Genomic DNA, 16,037 nt, shown 5'->3' with positions numbered 1-16,037 from the left:
GCACGCTCTGAAGTGGTACCTTATAAAGTGCAAGCAGCCCTTCTGTACAACTCTATGGATTAGACATTCACAATAAAAATAAAAATGTCATTGAACTGTCTGGACGGAAGGGAAAACAAAAAAGAAAGAGGCAAGGATTTTGTCTCTTGTATGCATTACCCTGCAAATCCTCAAGGAGTACTTAACCAAAGATTTACCCCCCGTTTCAGCCCCTTCTTTCTCTCCCTTAAAGATTAAGGGCCATGGAAAGAAGCCTTCAGAGCATGGTCCTGTAAACACCCTTGAGCCAGGAAGGGCCTGCACCTGGGCCTGGCTGTAAAGATGAAAAGAGTTCAGCAAGTCCCAGCTTTATTCCCCATGAGGTGGGCCTGAACAGCCGCTAGCAGAGCTGGCCCCTCAAGTGTCTGCAGGAGAGAATAAACTCCGCTCTGTATTCATAAGCAGCCTTTCCCAAATAACACCGCCAGCCTAGGCTCCAATAGTCTTACAAGGTTCAAGACAACAGGCTCGGTTGTCCCTTGCAGCAGCCCTTCCTTCAGCTCTCCGCTCTGAGGCCAAATACTGCACTTTGTCTATTTGCACTTTTCCTTATCCTTACCGTAACGAGAGTCCCTTTAATTGCTGCTTAGATAATCGATGTGGCCTACCCACTGGGACTCTGCATCCCACACAGTGCACCATGGTTTCAGCCGAAGTCTGTCTGTGGAAAGTTAAGTCTGCATCTTCCTGCGCGCATACTTACTTACCTTAACCATTCACTAGTCCAATAAATCTAAAATCTCTGGCAGAACTGTACTGTGAAGAGAAGGTAATGTAAGTATGGGGCAGGGCAGTGCTCTCTTTTATCCCAAGTACTCTTTCATCTGATATCGCAATTCAGAGGAATAGGTATTGCAGAAATTCCCATTAAACACACTGGAAAAACGTACTAGCTGAATGTGAATACACTGCTTTAATTGCAAATGGTCAAATATTTTCAAGAAAAGCAAATGCAAATACATCTGACAAGCCTGTATCTGAATATTAGGTTTCAATTTAATAAATATATTCAGGGAATTGTGCAAAACATTGAGATCTCACTGGCAGATAGAACTCACGCTGCAGCTGTAATATCTCATCAAGTGTTGGATGTTTTATGTCATTTGTGTGGAGAAAAGAAACATTTACTGTATCAGCAGATTCCTAAGTTTTCCAGCTCACTTATTGACATGTGTAAAGGATATGATCATCAGAAAAAGAGTATACCAAAAAAAATTGTCATCAATAATTGAATTAATCTGTTCTGGGTTTTTATTATTAATCTATTAACGTGCTTTAAAGTTGGGGTTTTAAAGCCTGTCAGTCTGATTAAAAACACACCTCTAAAAAAAGAACTCCAAAAAAAGTACAATGTCTCAACCTAGCTGTAATTTCAGTTTTTACTACAGAATATTTACAGAAAAAAAATCAGTTGAAGAGCAGCTGCACTTTAACAAAGAACATTTCATCTAGCTTTAGCTCTAGGATGCAAAAAAACTATTCAAACATGCTTTGTAGGGCAACATTATTGCAAAAAGCATTTGTAGCTCATCATTACAACAAAAAGCATTATTAAGGACCAAGAGCAAATTAAAGCTTTTAGATAGCCTTGACTTTCTTTGATACAATGGAACATATGAAAGTAGATCAGTGCTGCCTAAAGTGGATATGCATTTTTGTAGTAATGTTGCTTCCCTTGCCAATTTCCTACTCCTTTTGAAAAATTCAGACAGTAGCTACTACAACCAATGAACGATATACTGTTTTATAACCCTTCTTCTTATAAAATCTCACATTCCTATTGAGAGCATACAGAGAAATCTTGCAAAACAACGATCTCTAATATTTGTAAGTTATTGTAAAATTTTTGTTGATACATTCTATTTTTGTAAGTACTTTTCTATGAAAAATATGAATTCTCTATGCTCTTTACAAGAATGTACAATTAGGGAAATACTTTAAAAGGAAAAACACATTTCGTGTTTGAATGCTATGTGAGTAACTTTAGAGAAGCTTTAAAACAAATTCAATGCAGTTAAAATGCTATATAAATCAACATTCAGGATGAAGGGTCAACAGGGGTTAAACTGTCTGTCCTTCTTGACTACGTTCATAAATGTCTTTTCTAGCTGTACTTATAGAAGCAACTGCGGAGTAACTTGGATATTAAAACCTCCAAGGAAACCAACAATAAAAGCTGCTAAGAATTTCACAAGTTTTTTTTTTTTTCTTTTTTTTTTTTTCCTTAGGTGTTAATTAAATGATCATTTAACACTGAAATGTAAACACAACATTTTCATCTACTGACAGCATAGCCTATTATAAATCCAGGGTAATAAACGTCCTGGTGTTAATACTCTGAACCAAGTTCCCACAACACACTAAGATGCCTTGTCGTGTCTAAGGTTAAGCATCTAGACACAAAACAAAGATTGTGCCTACTCGACTTCCAGTTCAATTTTCCCATCGCCCAGTGACCTAGGTAACACTTTGAGCAATAAAGAATAAATTTAATTTCTCCAGCATTTTGTGAGGATTAGGAACAATTGTTGGCCTGCAATGACTTTTTATCCTTGGATTCTTTCTCTTCCAGAGCATTCCCCCAGTTCTAAAAGAAAATTCTGATGGTTTAAGACACAGAACAAACAGAACTTTAAATTAGGCTTTTTTCAATCAATTGGAACTGTTGGAGGGGAAGCAATCAACCTTTCTTTGGACTTTTCTGAGCTATTCAGTTACGTCAGGCTTTAATCTTCCACTCGCAGAAGAAACCTACCATCTTAGGGACAAGTCTCTATACTTTCACATTTTCCCTTGGCCTGATTTATTCCTCTTTTCTATTCTTTTTTTTTTTTTTTTAATCAAGATGATATGGCTGCACTTAAATGTCCACTCTGTGCAAGCTGAGACTTACAGATGTCCCCTTTATAACATTTCACACCATGTTTCTGCACCACATAATAATGGCATTTCCTCTGACATGCCTTTTTACTTTTCATTACTTCCGTCACTGAGATTCAGTTTCCTACTTAACTCTTGCCTAAAAGGTTTCCTATATCACAATTTACCAAAGCTTTCATGGTTAACCCTCCAAGAACAACCCAGAGACTGATTCCAACTGGACATTAACATGGTTACAGGTGATCCAAAACCAGTTACTTTAATTTTCATATTAAGAAAGCAGTTATCTCAATTCTTCACTTTAATTACTATCATATCATCAAAAATACTGAGGATAATTATTTTTGCTTGGGGCCAAGGAGGTCGAGGTAACAAGGCCATAATTACTAAAGTAGACTTAATTACTTTGAATATCACCATGTTATTTTAAAAGTGCTGTGGGTTAAATAAGTAATTATTAATGATTCATGTTTTTACATTAGATATATTTAAATGCTAACAGCAATAAAAGATTATGACTACCACAGATACTTATGTTGGTCCAGAAGAATCGCTCTAAGCCATATTTGTGTTTGCTTGGTGTTTAACATGATTTTCAAATTAAGGTTAAAAGCAACTATAAACAGTTTTGGCATGTTTGTTACAATAAAAAATCAATAGAAGTATCCCTACAGATGCTTGTTTCTGAAAATAGTAAACTATAGCTTCGGTAGTGCAGATTATGTAAAGATTTAATGATATGCTTGGTTGCGGAGTTAGCTTACAGCCCTGAAAGTCCATCCAATTTGTTATTTTATCCTACAGCAGATGAAATATCATCATTAAAACAATATATGAAATTGTATTTTTTTTATAATAAATAAAGACAAATTTAACTGCAACTTAAAGATGCTTCCCAATTATCTCCAAAATTAAAACCAAACATCTATCATGAGAGACCCCCCAAAAAAATTGTTTCCAATTTAAAAAATACCATACTATTCAAGTAGCAATCTCAATTTTGTATGTTTGGAACACCTTTTTTTCCCCTCCCTGCACCACATCATACCAGGTGCTGTGGAAATACAAAAAAATGCATAGCTGATGAAAAGTCTATAGATTAAGAGACTCTAAAACACTAAAGGGCAGGAAGAGTAATTTAATTTGAAGTTTAAGTAATAATTGCCAAACACAGTGATAATATATTTTACTCTTTTTTTTTTCTCCCCTGACTCCATTTCGAAAATTCATTCTGGTTCCACCAACACTTTTACTCAACTAAACCTAAGGCTGAATGTTGCTGTTGCTAGGATATAACTACTGCAAGTTGCACATGAAATGCGTATATCTAATTCTTATTTCTGTGTTCAAACAATAAATCACCTGCTGCACTGTACAAGTTTTTGCAGTACTTCCAAAATTTCTATAGTCATCTTGCCATCTCTTACCTTACGTAAGTAGGACTTATGTCTGAAAGAAAGCTGTAGTGTTATTTGTTTTGCTCACTATGTTGTAAAGGGTGACTGAGTTTTCAGTTTTGAAAAGTTATAGCAGAGAATGAGAACTGAAGGTAGAGGCAAGTCATAGGACAACAGGAAAAAGCACACACACACAAGCTAAACTGCTTAAAGCATTCAAGCTCCTGATTTATGTTTCTCCCTAGATTAAAAAATGAACAGGTGACAGAGAAGCAAAAAAAAAAAAAATCATTTTATAACATCTTACAGAGTTTTGCCTCCTAGATTTTCCATACCAGAAATGAATGCCAAAGAAGAGAGACAACAAACCTAGCACGGTAGGCAACTGATTCTTAGTTACTCAACTCCTTCGTATAGGTAATGAACCTTAACGTTGATGTATTTAATATCTATTGATTCTTGTATTCCTAAATAGTCCTGTCTTTACCTGTGGACTGAAATTACAGCAAAAATAAAACTCACAGAACTGACAGCAAACTTACAGCATAGGGGATCAAATTCACTCTGAAAACATTCTAGACTGAGGCATTAAGACTTCAAATTAGTAACAACACACTGAGTTAGCAAAGCTATGATAATGGTGCATCCACACTGCAAGCAATAGTAATTAGCTTTGCATGTTAAATTAAGGATTTCCTTTTAATTACTGGCTTACAATACAACAAAGCCAGAATTGTACATTTTTTTATACATATATGATATATAGCATCTCTTTGTTAATAAAAATAATTTTGAAAGATATTTATTTTCTAAGAACTATACTTACTGTTCAAAAATGATGCTAATAAAATAATGCTGGTAATTAAAAGTTCATCAGCATTAGAACTGCTAACTTCTTATTGACTTTACTGGTTGGGAGCCTATTATTTCTTTAGAGAAAACAATTTAAGCATTCTTGTATTTGAAATTAATCACTACAGTAGGAAAAAGAAAAAGGCATTAATACTGGTGTGATGAAAGATTTGTTTCCATTTACTCTTAAAAGGATAAAAGTCAAATCTGTCATACAAAAAATAAAAATCAAGTAGTATTACACAGACTGCTAAAATGCCCCATAACAAACCATAAAAACTGAAACCAATGGCTAAAAAACACTTTATCAGGAAGGATCTAACAAAAAGGTGAACTATTAATTCATGGAGAGGTTAAAAAAAATCCCCTGCCCCAATATTTTTTTTTGTTATACATCCGGCACACTTCTGCAATAATGTGCAGCACACTAATGTCACTGCAGCACACACACCAGTGGGAACCTACCCAGTAGTCTTATCCAGCAGCAGTTCCAATACCAATCTGCTTGCAGAAGAGGGATTCTCCAGTAGTGCTTTCTGAGAAGGGAAAACTTGCTCCTCAATGGATTTTTAACATCCAGAGCCACCTGTCTGCAGTTGGAGTTAAGATTTTTGAGGCTTTGGGATAATGAACATTTTTTAATGAGCAATTTCTCTACTCATTAAGGCATTCTAGATTAAAGATAAATGTCTTATCGATGAAATTACAACTGCAGTTTCACTTGCCATGGTTATTGTTAAAAGGGATGGGATGTGACAAAACCATGAATTAAGCCTCAAATACAGCTACCTTAACAATGAGACTGGCGTCTTAAAAACATTTTAGAGGTCACTGCTTTAGTCCCTTAACATACACCTCTTTTTTTTTCTTTATTTTCCATTCTGATTGCTTTCTTTTTTTTTTTTTTTTAAATTTTCCATTCTGATTGCGTTTTCCACTCTGATTGCTTTTTACCTTTACCAAGAGAACAAAACGACCCACCACTCAGCAAACACCTAAAGAAGGTATAACTGCAAATGATGCAAATCACAGGTTCTCCTGCAGCAGCTGGAAAAACAGAGCCGAGAGCCACCCGGAGAACTTTCCTCCTCTTTGCGTCAGCCGTCCGCAGCCTTCCCCGCAACAGAAGCGGGCAGCAGCGCTTGCTCGCTCGGGGTAGCTGGCTGGATGAGTAATGATGTCGGTCCGGCCGGACAACGGTAACCCTGGCAACTGTAACCTGCAATTCCTGCCTAACCATTGTGGGATTTATTGTGGCAGGGGCCAAAGAGGCCAAGAGTAAAATGAAGCAGAGAACTATGGTGTCTGACACATCTAGTACCACACACTTTAATCATAGCTGGCAGAAATTAATTCAGGAGGAATTTTTGCAAGGGCCCCCCATGCAGTGTGTTTTGTTGTTGTTGCTGCTGCTGCTGTTCTGGCCGAGGATTTTTTTCCAGTTTTCTTATGTTTAAGATTTTTTTCTTCTCTTATTAACTGATAGGTTTTTTTTTTGCTTTGTTTTAAGTCACTAACAGATATCTCAGAACTGAGTGTTTATTAATCAGATAGTATTAAGGTTTTTCCTTTAGAGGAGAAATATCTTATTCACAATGTGCTTCTTTTCAAGTGCACTGTATCAGATACCTTTCCTTTCTAATATGTATTTAATATCGGACCACATCCACTAGAAAGATTGTTTTCTTTTTCAAAGCCAATATTGTCATTATTACTCATAAAGAAAATATCGGTCAGTAAAGGAACTTAACCTCATTCCAAGTGCAAGAAACATAGATCAAAAGGGACGAGCTTTGTGCATGGCATTCAAAATCCTTTATATGCCACTAATTAATAAAGGTATCTTTTAAAACCAAATTCTCAAACAGCTTGGGCCCAGCCCTTAGTATCCTGCAGCAAACGGCAATCAACGAGCTGTGATCTAACCAGCCAAAGTAAGCAGTCAAAATCCATTTGCCTCAGCCAAGCACTCACTAGCTCCCTGCATTAAAGCACCATCGCTGATGCTGGACGAGTTAGCGTGAGTGGGCACACAGGTCACTGAAAACAACGCATCCCGCTCCTGCAGGAAAAATACTTGTTGAACAAGGACTTGTGTTACCCCCTGGGATTTACAACAGCACCTGTATTTTAACAGTATAGCGTCAAAACAGAGGTTCATGTACATTTTCCTTTGAAAGGGATCTTGCAAGGTAAGATTCATATACCCTGCAGCGCTAGTCATACTATTTTTAGCATACTACTTCCTATTGAAATGTATGTGTCAAAACACCTTTGCAGATAACTCTTAATGAGAGAATCAGTTTCTGCTTTGACTAAAATTATCCATTTTAACTGGTTCCAAGAGATTTCTTGGAAGGCTGCTAAATGTGAGAGTAACCTGAAAAATAATTCATTTAATTACCTTTGAAAATCAAGAGTCTCCAGACATAGGAAATAATGCACTGTCTCTTTTAAACTCTCAACCTATCGCTTTCCTTTACTTACACTTCCCATCTGTCAACAAGTGCTTGTAATTTTATTACAGTGTCCTGTAGTTTATGCAGAGTTGGTATTATTTTACAGAGTTCTGTTAATGGACTGGATAAATGGTAATGCTATTTAAACTAGTCTCCTGCTCCAGCAAACACAGCTGCAACTGTACTACTATTTCTAGGCAAACATCTTGACCTGAACATGCAGTGCTCTCTCAACCCGTCCAAAGAGAAATTGGAGCAGACAGCAAAGGGAAAGCATAGCCGGCCGCTGGCGGCAACCAACTGTGTCTAATCATAATTCATATACAGTGTACCCTCTTTCTTTTATATTGCATTTAGGCTACACAACAAGCATATGTGCTTCTTCACCTGGCATCTCATTTACAGCCAAGGGTCAAATGGTAATTATTATTCACAGAAGCTCAATAGTATGTTGAAAACTTGCAGTGCACACACTGTTTGATTAGCTGTTAAATGCCAAAAATAAATACTAAACCCAAAGAATATTATACATTTTATTGATCATTGAAGAACTTCAATTATCCTTAAAAATATATTTATTTGGATATAAATATGTATAAGTACATACAACAACAGTTGTTAAGAAAAGATTTTATATTCTTCATAGCAGTCAAACTATATATAATCTGAAAGTTGACCAAGAACATTTAACTAGCATCAATACTTTTGTTGGACTGACATTTTTTTAATTACAAATGTAGTGTTAAGTGACCACAGATTTTTAGTATCATTTGTATTTTCTTTTAAACATGAATACATTATAACCAGACATTCACTTTCATGGTCTGATCAACAATAACCCTTAGGCAGAGGAAATTTAATACTGCGAAGCTAGTGATCTCTTACTTTCCACCATATACACTATGAGCAGTTGTGTGCTTTATGTCAAAAGATATTATAGATTTAAGACTAACATTTATCAAATATACAATTCTGAATTAAATGCATTCAAGTATGATTTTGCATGAAGTCTGCATCCATTTCTTTCCTGCAAATTATGTCTCATATCTATTTTTTACAAACTTATGTAAGAACCTTTACATTACAGTTGGAATAATAAAATGATCATAAATCCCTTTCATTTTCCTTCCTGATGGAAGTAATATCTCCATGACTGCTGATAGAAATTACAGAAGAGACTGAATTGTTAATCCATAAAACCACATATGAATATGTTATAATATTATAGCAGTGTAAAAATATTTCTGTCAGAACAAAAGCCTTCAGGAGCTTTCTGGCCTAGTAATTTAACAACTCATTGCATCTACAGGGAAGTTTGGGAAACAAAACATGCATCCAAAGCAGAGGGAAGAAACAGAAATACAAAGAACTAAATGTTTACAACAATAATAGAGTCATTTTCAGTTTTTCATTTCAAATTACTTCAAGAAGGGAAAAAAACCCTACTATTTTGCAATATTAGAACAGAAATAAACGCCTAAATATCAAAGCTTCATTATAACATTTGTTCTCACAAACATTTCCATATACTAAAGTGAAAACAAAAATAGGAGAAACCCCGCCTTCCTTCACCTACACTCATTTTTTTCCAAGCACACAAGTGGTGAAACTCAACAACAATTTCAACAGCAGAAATCTCACCTAAAGCCTAAAGAAATGTGTCAAATACACATCTTTAATTAAAAGATGGCTGAATTTTTCAAAGCCTATTTAAGCATGTCATGTTGTATTCCATTCACACCACATACTGTAAAGTTACCTTGAAATTTATTTAATAATAATGGGTGATTGTGCAGATAAATACAGAAATCAGTATCTGAACTTCATTCCATGTTTACACTACAACATAAATTAGTAAATTCTTACAAATCGCCAATGGGTCAAAACATTGATTTTAAAATTTTGCCAAGAGTAAAACATTATCAAACCAAAGAAGAGAATCAAAATAACAACTCATTACCCAATTTGATATAGTTTTTATTTATCACAAAGGATTTCATAGCTTTTTTTTTCCCTGAGTTTATGTTGCCACCTGTGTCTTTTTTGGGAGAGACATCTCCACAGGCTACCATTTGCCAACACTGATTGTCTTGGTCAATCAAGTGTGTACAGCCACAAAACCAGAAACATCACAAAGTGCTTGTACAGTGCTATGTCTCTGGGTTATGTCGCTCCATAGACACTTAGTTCATTTAACAAAGGAAATGGTAACAAAATAAATAGATTAATTTAAAAAAAGAAAGAAAGAAAGAAAGAAAGAAAGAAAGAAAGAAAGAAAGAAAGAAAGAAAGAAAGAAAGAAAGAAAGAAAGAAAGAAAGAAAAAGAAAAAGAAAGAAAAAGAAAGAAAGAAAGAAAGAAAGAAAGAAAGACAAAGCATTCTTTCAACAAGACTTCTTAACAGAGAGGGGCATGGATGAAGCATTATTTTGTTTCATGCAAGTATCTGCATCTAACAGGTTCTAAAAAAAAAATTTGCAAAGTAGTCAAAGAAAGTACCCTAAAGATCATTGTTCCTAAATGCATTTTAGCCCTGTCTGAGGCAAAAGACAAAAACCTAATGCAGAACAGAGTAACAGATCAACTCCAAATTTTCGAGAATAGTTATTGTGTTGTGTCTACTTACAGCCTGTATAACTTCGGTGTCCCCAGAAAGAGCAGTTCAGAAAGCAACTGGAGGTTATTTCTGTTTAGGCGCCTTTTGAAAGAAAAAGAAAAGGTTGTGTTAGATTACAAGTGAAGTGCTACAGCAATGCAATGCATATACTTTGAGCAGATTCCTGTGCTGTAACAAGCTGATTTTAAAGACCAGAAAGACTATGTAATGCTGGTCCATTAGCGGAGACATGGTCCAGCAGTAAATTTACCATGGACTAATTACATTTTCTGGTTTCCCCAACAGACTGTATTACCTATTTCATTTTATGAAAGATTATTTTGAATTTAGTGTGAATCAACCACTAATTCAGGACTCTATCCCACATAAATGAGAAAACTAAAAAAATACAAAATCAGCAGAGTAACTTCAGTCCTCCTCCAACTGTGTTCCTCTTAGTATAATGAAGCACACAAACATTTTGTGACCTTGAAATACTGTTCAAGGGAACACATAGCAAACACATGAACTTAGTTAAGTTATAAGAGAAGAGATCCATACAACCTATTTCAACAACAACAACAAAAAGCTGTTACACCCTGATCAAATGAAAGCCAAAAAATCAGGAAGTCACGACTTATATTTGGCATTACAGGTTTTATTTATTTGTTTTTGGCATATGGTTTTGTCTATAGCTGTAAAATACTCAAAAGTTAAAATAATAAAAAAAAAAAAACAGTTGTACAGAAGATACATAAAACACTACAAAAGAAAAATTTCAATTGGAATTTGAAAATACCTATTTGTCTATAAAGTTTCTCACTGAACATCCTGACCAGGGTTTATACCTATTTAGTTTGATGTGACAAGTTCCAAGTCCACTGTAATATAACTGTAGGTAACAGAACAACCCCTCTCCAAAACAAATACATTCCATCTTCATGATTTTTTTAAACACAGTTCAGATTATTCTTTCTAACGTGTATAAATGACAGCCCTGGAGCATACAGTCATACCACTCAAGAATTCAAACTCAAAACAGGTTTTTGTTTTTAAGCAATGCAACACACATCACCTACCATTTAAGCAAGGCAACATACTGAAAAAACTGTTTCCTCCTAACGACCTCATCACAATCCAAGTTCTCAATGCACAGTGCTTTTCAATCCACTACTTCTAGGGCATTCCTGGCCACCAGACCGCACAGTGTAGTCTGATATTTATTTTATCCCTTAAGCATTACTTAGGTAAACAGGTATTCATCAAGACATTCCACAAGGTTAAAAAAAGCTACTGGACAGTAATTATGCAAAATTAAGTTTTAGAATTTCATAAAGTTTCAGAACTTCTTGTTTGTTAGTCTTAGGGATGAATTCAAACAATTCAGCCAATTAGTCTCTCAGGGCTGATTTTTCATACTATAACCATTGTTCCACATAAGGGTCCTTCCAATTTAAAGTTTTTTCCATAAATTCCCATATGGATACACACTCAAGACTCAGTTTTATATAGCCACATGATTTAGTTCACTTAACTATTGTTCCCTTAAATTTCAACGTGACTACTGATGAGATCAAAATAACCTGAGAAAGATTCTTACATACCCACAGGCTTGCTCCCACATTTCAAACGGTGAGAGAGCAATCAGGTTTTTGAGGTCTAGATATTGACAGTAATACAATTTTAATGTTGTGTTCCTTTTTGTTAGTCAAGCACCAGAAATCCTAGTATCTTTAGGCAGGAGAAATTTCAGTCACACATTTTGAAGACTAGAAGAGACTTTTGAGTGAGAGAAACCTCCTGAAAAGAAAAGATTATACCACTGGGATAAAGTGAGGTGAGTGAAGATGCATTTTAATAAGAAATAGAAAAAAAACTGCTTAATCCAACAACAACAAAAATAGAATTGTGATCCCACAAATCATAGTCCCAAATGAGTAGAAGGGAAGTTTTCAGTAAAAAAGAAATATACAGCTGTAAAAAGAAGTTAATAAATATTGGAAAACTTCTAATTTGAACATTGCCTCAGAAAACTGTACCTACATAAAAAAAACAGTAGCATTTTATTGTTTGTAGATCTACTGCATTTTCAAAATAAGGCAATTAAAAAAAAAAAAAAGGCACTTTCTTACCTTTAGTAAATTTTTGTACAACAGAATTAAAGACAACAAAACTGAAGTAGTAGGAGGAAAACTGTTTCAAATAAATGATTACATTTCTGATCAGACAAGAGTATTGTGAACAGTATTGTGAACATGATGGAATTCTGAGAAACTGAACCCGAACAAACGATTAAATAAAAACAGAAGTAAAATTCATTAATCCTTTCTCCTTGTTAAATAGATAGTTCAGACTTAATCCTCTAAGGATATGATTACAGATGAAAAAATACATGGGAAAACTTGTAAAGACTTTGGCAAGTTAGTCTTTAATCAGACACTATTAAGGACAAAAATATGTTCATATTTTTTTAAGGACTATTTGCTTCAGATACCAAGCAATAATCACTAGCTCTAACTGAAGGTGCAATGAAATCACACATTATCTGTATGTCCAACATAATACAAAAATGGTGATACAATACAATGACATAACATTAATTGATGGTGGAGTTCTTCAGACAGGCTTGTCTTTCCCTAAATTGCAACAGCAATCTTAAAAGGATACACTGAGCATCACTTGATAAGTATACTTCACAGGCGAAATAGTTGTGCTAGTGCATAACTATCCATACAAGCAGTTAATACCTTAGATCATGAGTTTCTATTACTACCTATAGTTCACACGGCCCACGCAACTGAGTATATGTAGTTTTAACAAAGGATGCACATGCTGCTGTGCAGACATTAAAAATCTAAATTATAGGTAGTAAATCAAACTCATGAATTAACCTAACAATAATAGCAGTACATTCATGACTCAAGAGTTTCTACCAACTGAGCTTGGCACTTAGAATTAGTTTCAACCTACATTTTTACTTTGCCTTTCACAAAACTAAAACATTTGTTCTTCGAGCACTAAGTGAATTGAGGGGACACGAGTTAAATAAACTACCGACCATTCAGTATTTTGTAGTTTCTACTTTGAATGATCTCATCCCTCTCATTGTAGCTCCTTTTAGGGGCTCAGGTTTATCTACCAAAAATCCGGATATCCTTTATTACCTGTGCCTAAGAGTACCAAATACTGTTAATTTTTGTGAAGGCGATGAGAGACATTTCCTTTGCAATATTACTTCAAGAAAGAGGCTTCAGCTAAACCTAACAAGTTATATAAATATATATAAAATATTATATACTAAAAAAAAATGTTTTCAATAGGGTGAATTTGTTTTTCTTAAGTTTCTTATAAGTAAATTTTATGACTTTACTGAAATGATTTTTTCAAGACTACAATAGATATGTTACAAAATAAATACATCTATGCATTCAAACATAAGTGAATGAAAAGGACATGTGGTGAACCTGGCACACATACACCAGTATGCCAGAACACAGCAGCTTTCACTTATACAGTCAACTACGAAGAGTTCGCAATCTTTGAAACAGAGCCACACACAAAGAGACCAGAAAATACATTCCTACTTTAAAACAGATATTGGTTCTCTGATACTGACATTGCCACCTTTTCCTGTGGCACCTTTGCCTCATGCAGACAAATTTAATTTTGTCTGAAATAACAGTACCTGTCCTCAACATGCAGACATGGAATAACAGTGAGACAGACATGATTGTCTTTGTCCCCAGAAGTTGAAAACTGAGGTAACCACAGATTTAGGAGAGAGAGAGAGAAAAAAACCACCACCAACAACAAAAAAAACAGTCATTACAAACTGCAAGAACTACAGGTACTGCAAAGTAAAAACAACCAGAAAATAAAAAATAACCACTTTTTCTTTCAGTGTGTCAGCACAGACCTCACTGCAGCTTGCTAGTAGACAGCATTTCCCCTGGGACAATGTGAGAAGAGAAATTTCGGTTGCATCAACTGAACTGCTCTCCCAGAACTGGCATTAAGTTCAAGGTATAGCACTGAAAAAAGAGTGATGAAATATTCCATACTGTTCCCTTTCAGTTTCCCAACCAAGCTAGAAAAAAATGGTGTTTCTCTAGCAAAGGAGGAGGGTTCAGAAGAGATGAAGTGTTAGTGGCATTAGCAACAGAAAATGTACTGGAGAATCTATTCTAATATTGCAATACCTTGAACTGTAAAGTCCTTGGGTAGTGGCCAGAAATAAATGAATGAGGGTCTGACATCACATAATTCTTTCAATATAACAAAGCTGAGCCACAGTTGCAATTAAAATAAATATAATTTCTGTTTCTTCCATTACTGAATCCACCTTTGAGATGGGGCAAACTGACAGACTGGCTCAGACAAGTTTTTGAGCTTTTCATGATAAATTCAAGCAAGATCCCCATAATACATAAATTACACAAAATGTTTTAAATACTTCAGTTTAAACTTTCTAGAGCTCGGTCTTCTAAATATAGTAAGGGCTAGAAAACCAACTTTGAAGTGAAGTGATGGAAAAAGTGTATGAATATACTCAAAGATATTACAGCTTTCAGAGGAATCAGTATGAGGACACAGAAGGGGAATCTTTGACAGATGGGCAGGCAAAAATAGTCCTTAAAGGAAGTTTGATACCAATAGGCAGATAAAATGTAGGTACAGTCAAGCAACAGGTTACATGGTGAAGCATACAGTGCAGGAAAAATAAATAAATAATTAAGTAAATATATATATAATGGCTTGATTTAAGGGATGCATGCACAGCTGTGATTACTATCACTGCCCATAAGGAAACTATTTACATTTGTTATGGGTTCTAGAAAACAGGCTATCCTTGCAGAAATGGCAACATAACTGGGTTTTACTTGTCTTCTGCATGGAGCCAGAGGATGTGTAGGTGGATGACAGAGTTAGAGGCAGAGTAAATTTGGGGGAGAACATTTTAAGCTCCCAGTGACAGTATTCCAACCCAGCATGGTCTGGCCATCCCACCCATCCATTCTGTTGTCACTCTAAGTTTTCTTGCCACAGTAACCTATCTACTATCAATCACGCAGAGGTAGGGAGGAAGGAGTGGGGAAAAAAACTTCTTAATTACACTGTTTGCAGTTTAATCGTCTGCAATTACTACAATTCACAAGCATGTCTGTATTTGTTTTCAAGACCTGTTAGCACTTTACAGTGGATTAGAAGCAAGTTGCAGGGAATTGACTTCATACAGTCAGAAAAGCCCTCATCTTTTCCCATGTAGCCTTGTCCTTATTCTATTCCATCCTTGTTCTGAGATGACCTTCATAACAGGGGACCTCAGGAGGTCTCAACCTCCTGCTCAAAGCAGGGTCAGTTATGAGATCAAGACAGGTTGCTCAGGGCTTCATCCAGTACAGTCTGAAAAGCCTTCAAGGACAGATGGCACAGCCTCCCTGGGCAACGGATTTGTTCCAGGACATAACTGTCCTCACAGTGAAAAAGTCCTCCTCTTATATCCAGTCATAGTCTCTCCTTTCAACTTATGCTTGTCTCACCACGTTGATGAGCCTGGCTCCAGCTTATTGATAACTTTCTCACAGGTAGTTGAAAGCTGCTATTTTGTCCCCTACAAGTTGTCTTCTTCAGCCTACATAAGCCCAGCTAAAATACTTTCAGCTGGTTTTAGTTCAAGTAAATGCAGTTCTAACTGTAGGCCCCCAAGAAAGCAGAAGCCTTCAAAGCTAACTTGAGAACTGATCTAAGTTAAGAGCAGTTCCAAGTAAATTATAAATCAACTGTACTCTTTAATTAGAAACAGTCTGTCCCATTGG

General features: G+C 35.5%; 1 protein-coding gene across 10 annotated transcripts in view; it reads right to left on the bottom strand.

Moving 5' to 3' along the window:
- SLIT2 (slit guidance ligand 2) overlaps positions 1-16,037 on the bottom strand; it is a 264,142-nt gene that overhangs the window by 231,007 nt on the left and 17,098 nt on the right. For all 10 annotated transcript variants that reach the window (XM_066995708.1, XM_066995705.1, XM_066995709.1 and 7 more), the window contains exon 4: positions 10,252-10,323. In XM_066995708.1, coding sequence (XP_066851809.1) covers positions 10,252-10,323 — 72 coding nt within the window. The remainder of the gene's footprint in view (positions 1-10,251; positions 10,324-16,037) is intronic.

This window comes from Anser cygnoides, chromosome 4, assembly GCF_040182565.1.
Source record: "Anser cygnoides isolate HZ-2024a breed goose chromosome 4, Taihu_goose_T2T_genome, whole genome shotgun sequence".
Taxonomy (NCBI): domain Eukaryota; kingdom Metazoa; phylum Chordata; class Aves; order Anseriformes; family Anatidae; genus Anser; species Anser cygnoides.
Note: the sequence above shows the minus strand (reverse complement) of the source record. Positions and strands in the feature narration are given on the sequence as shown.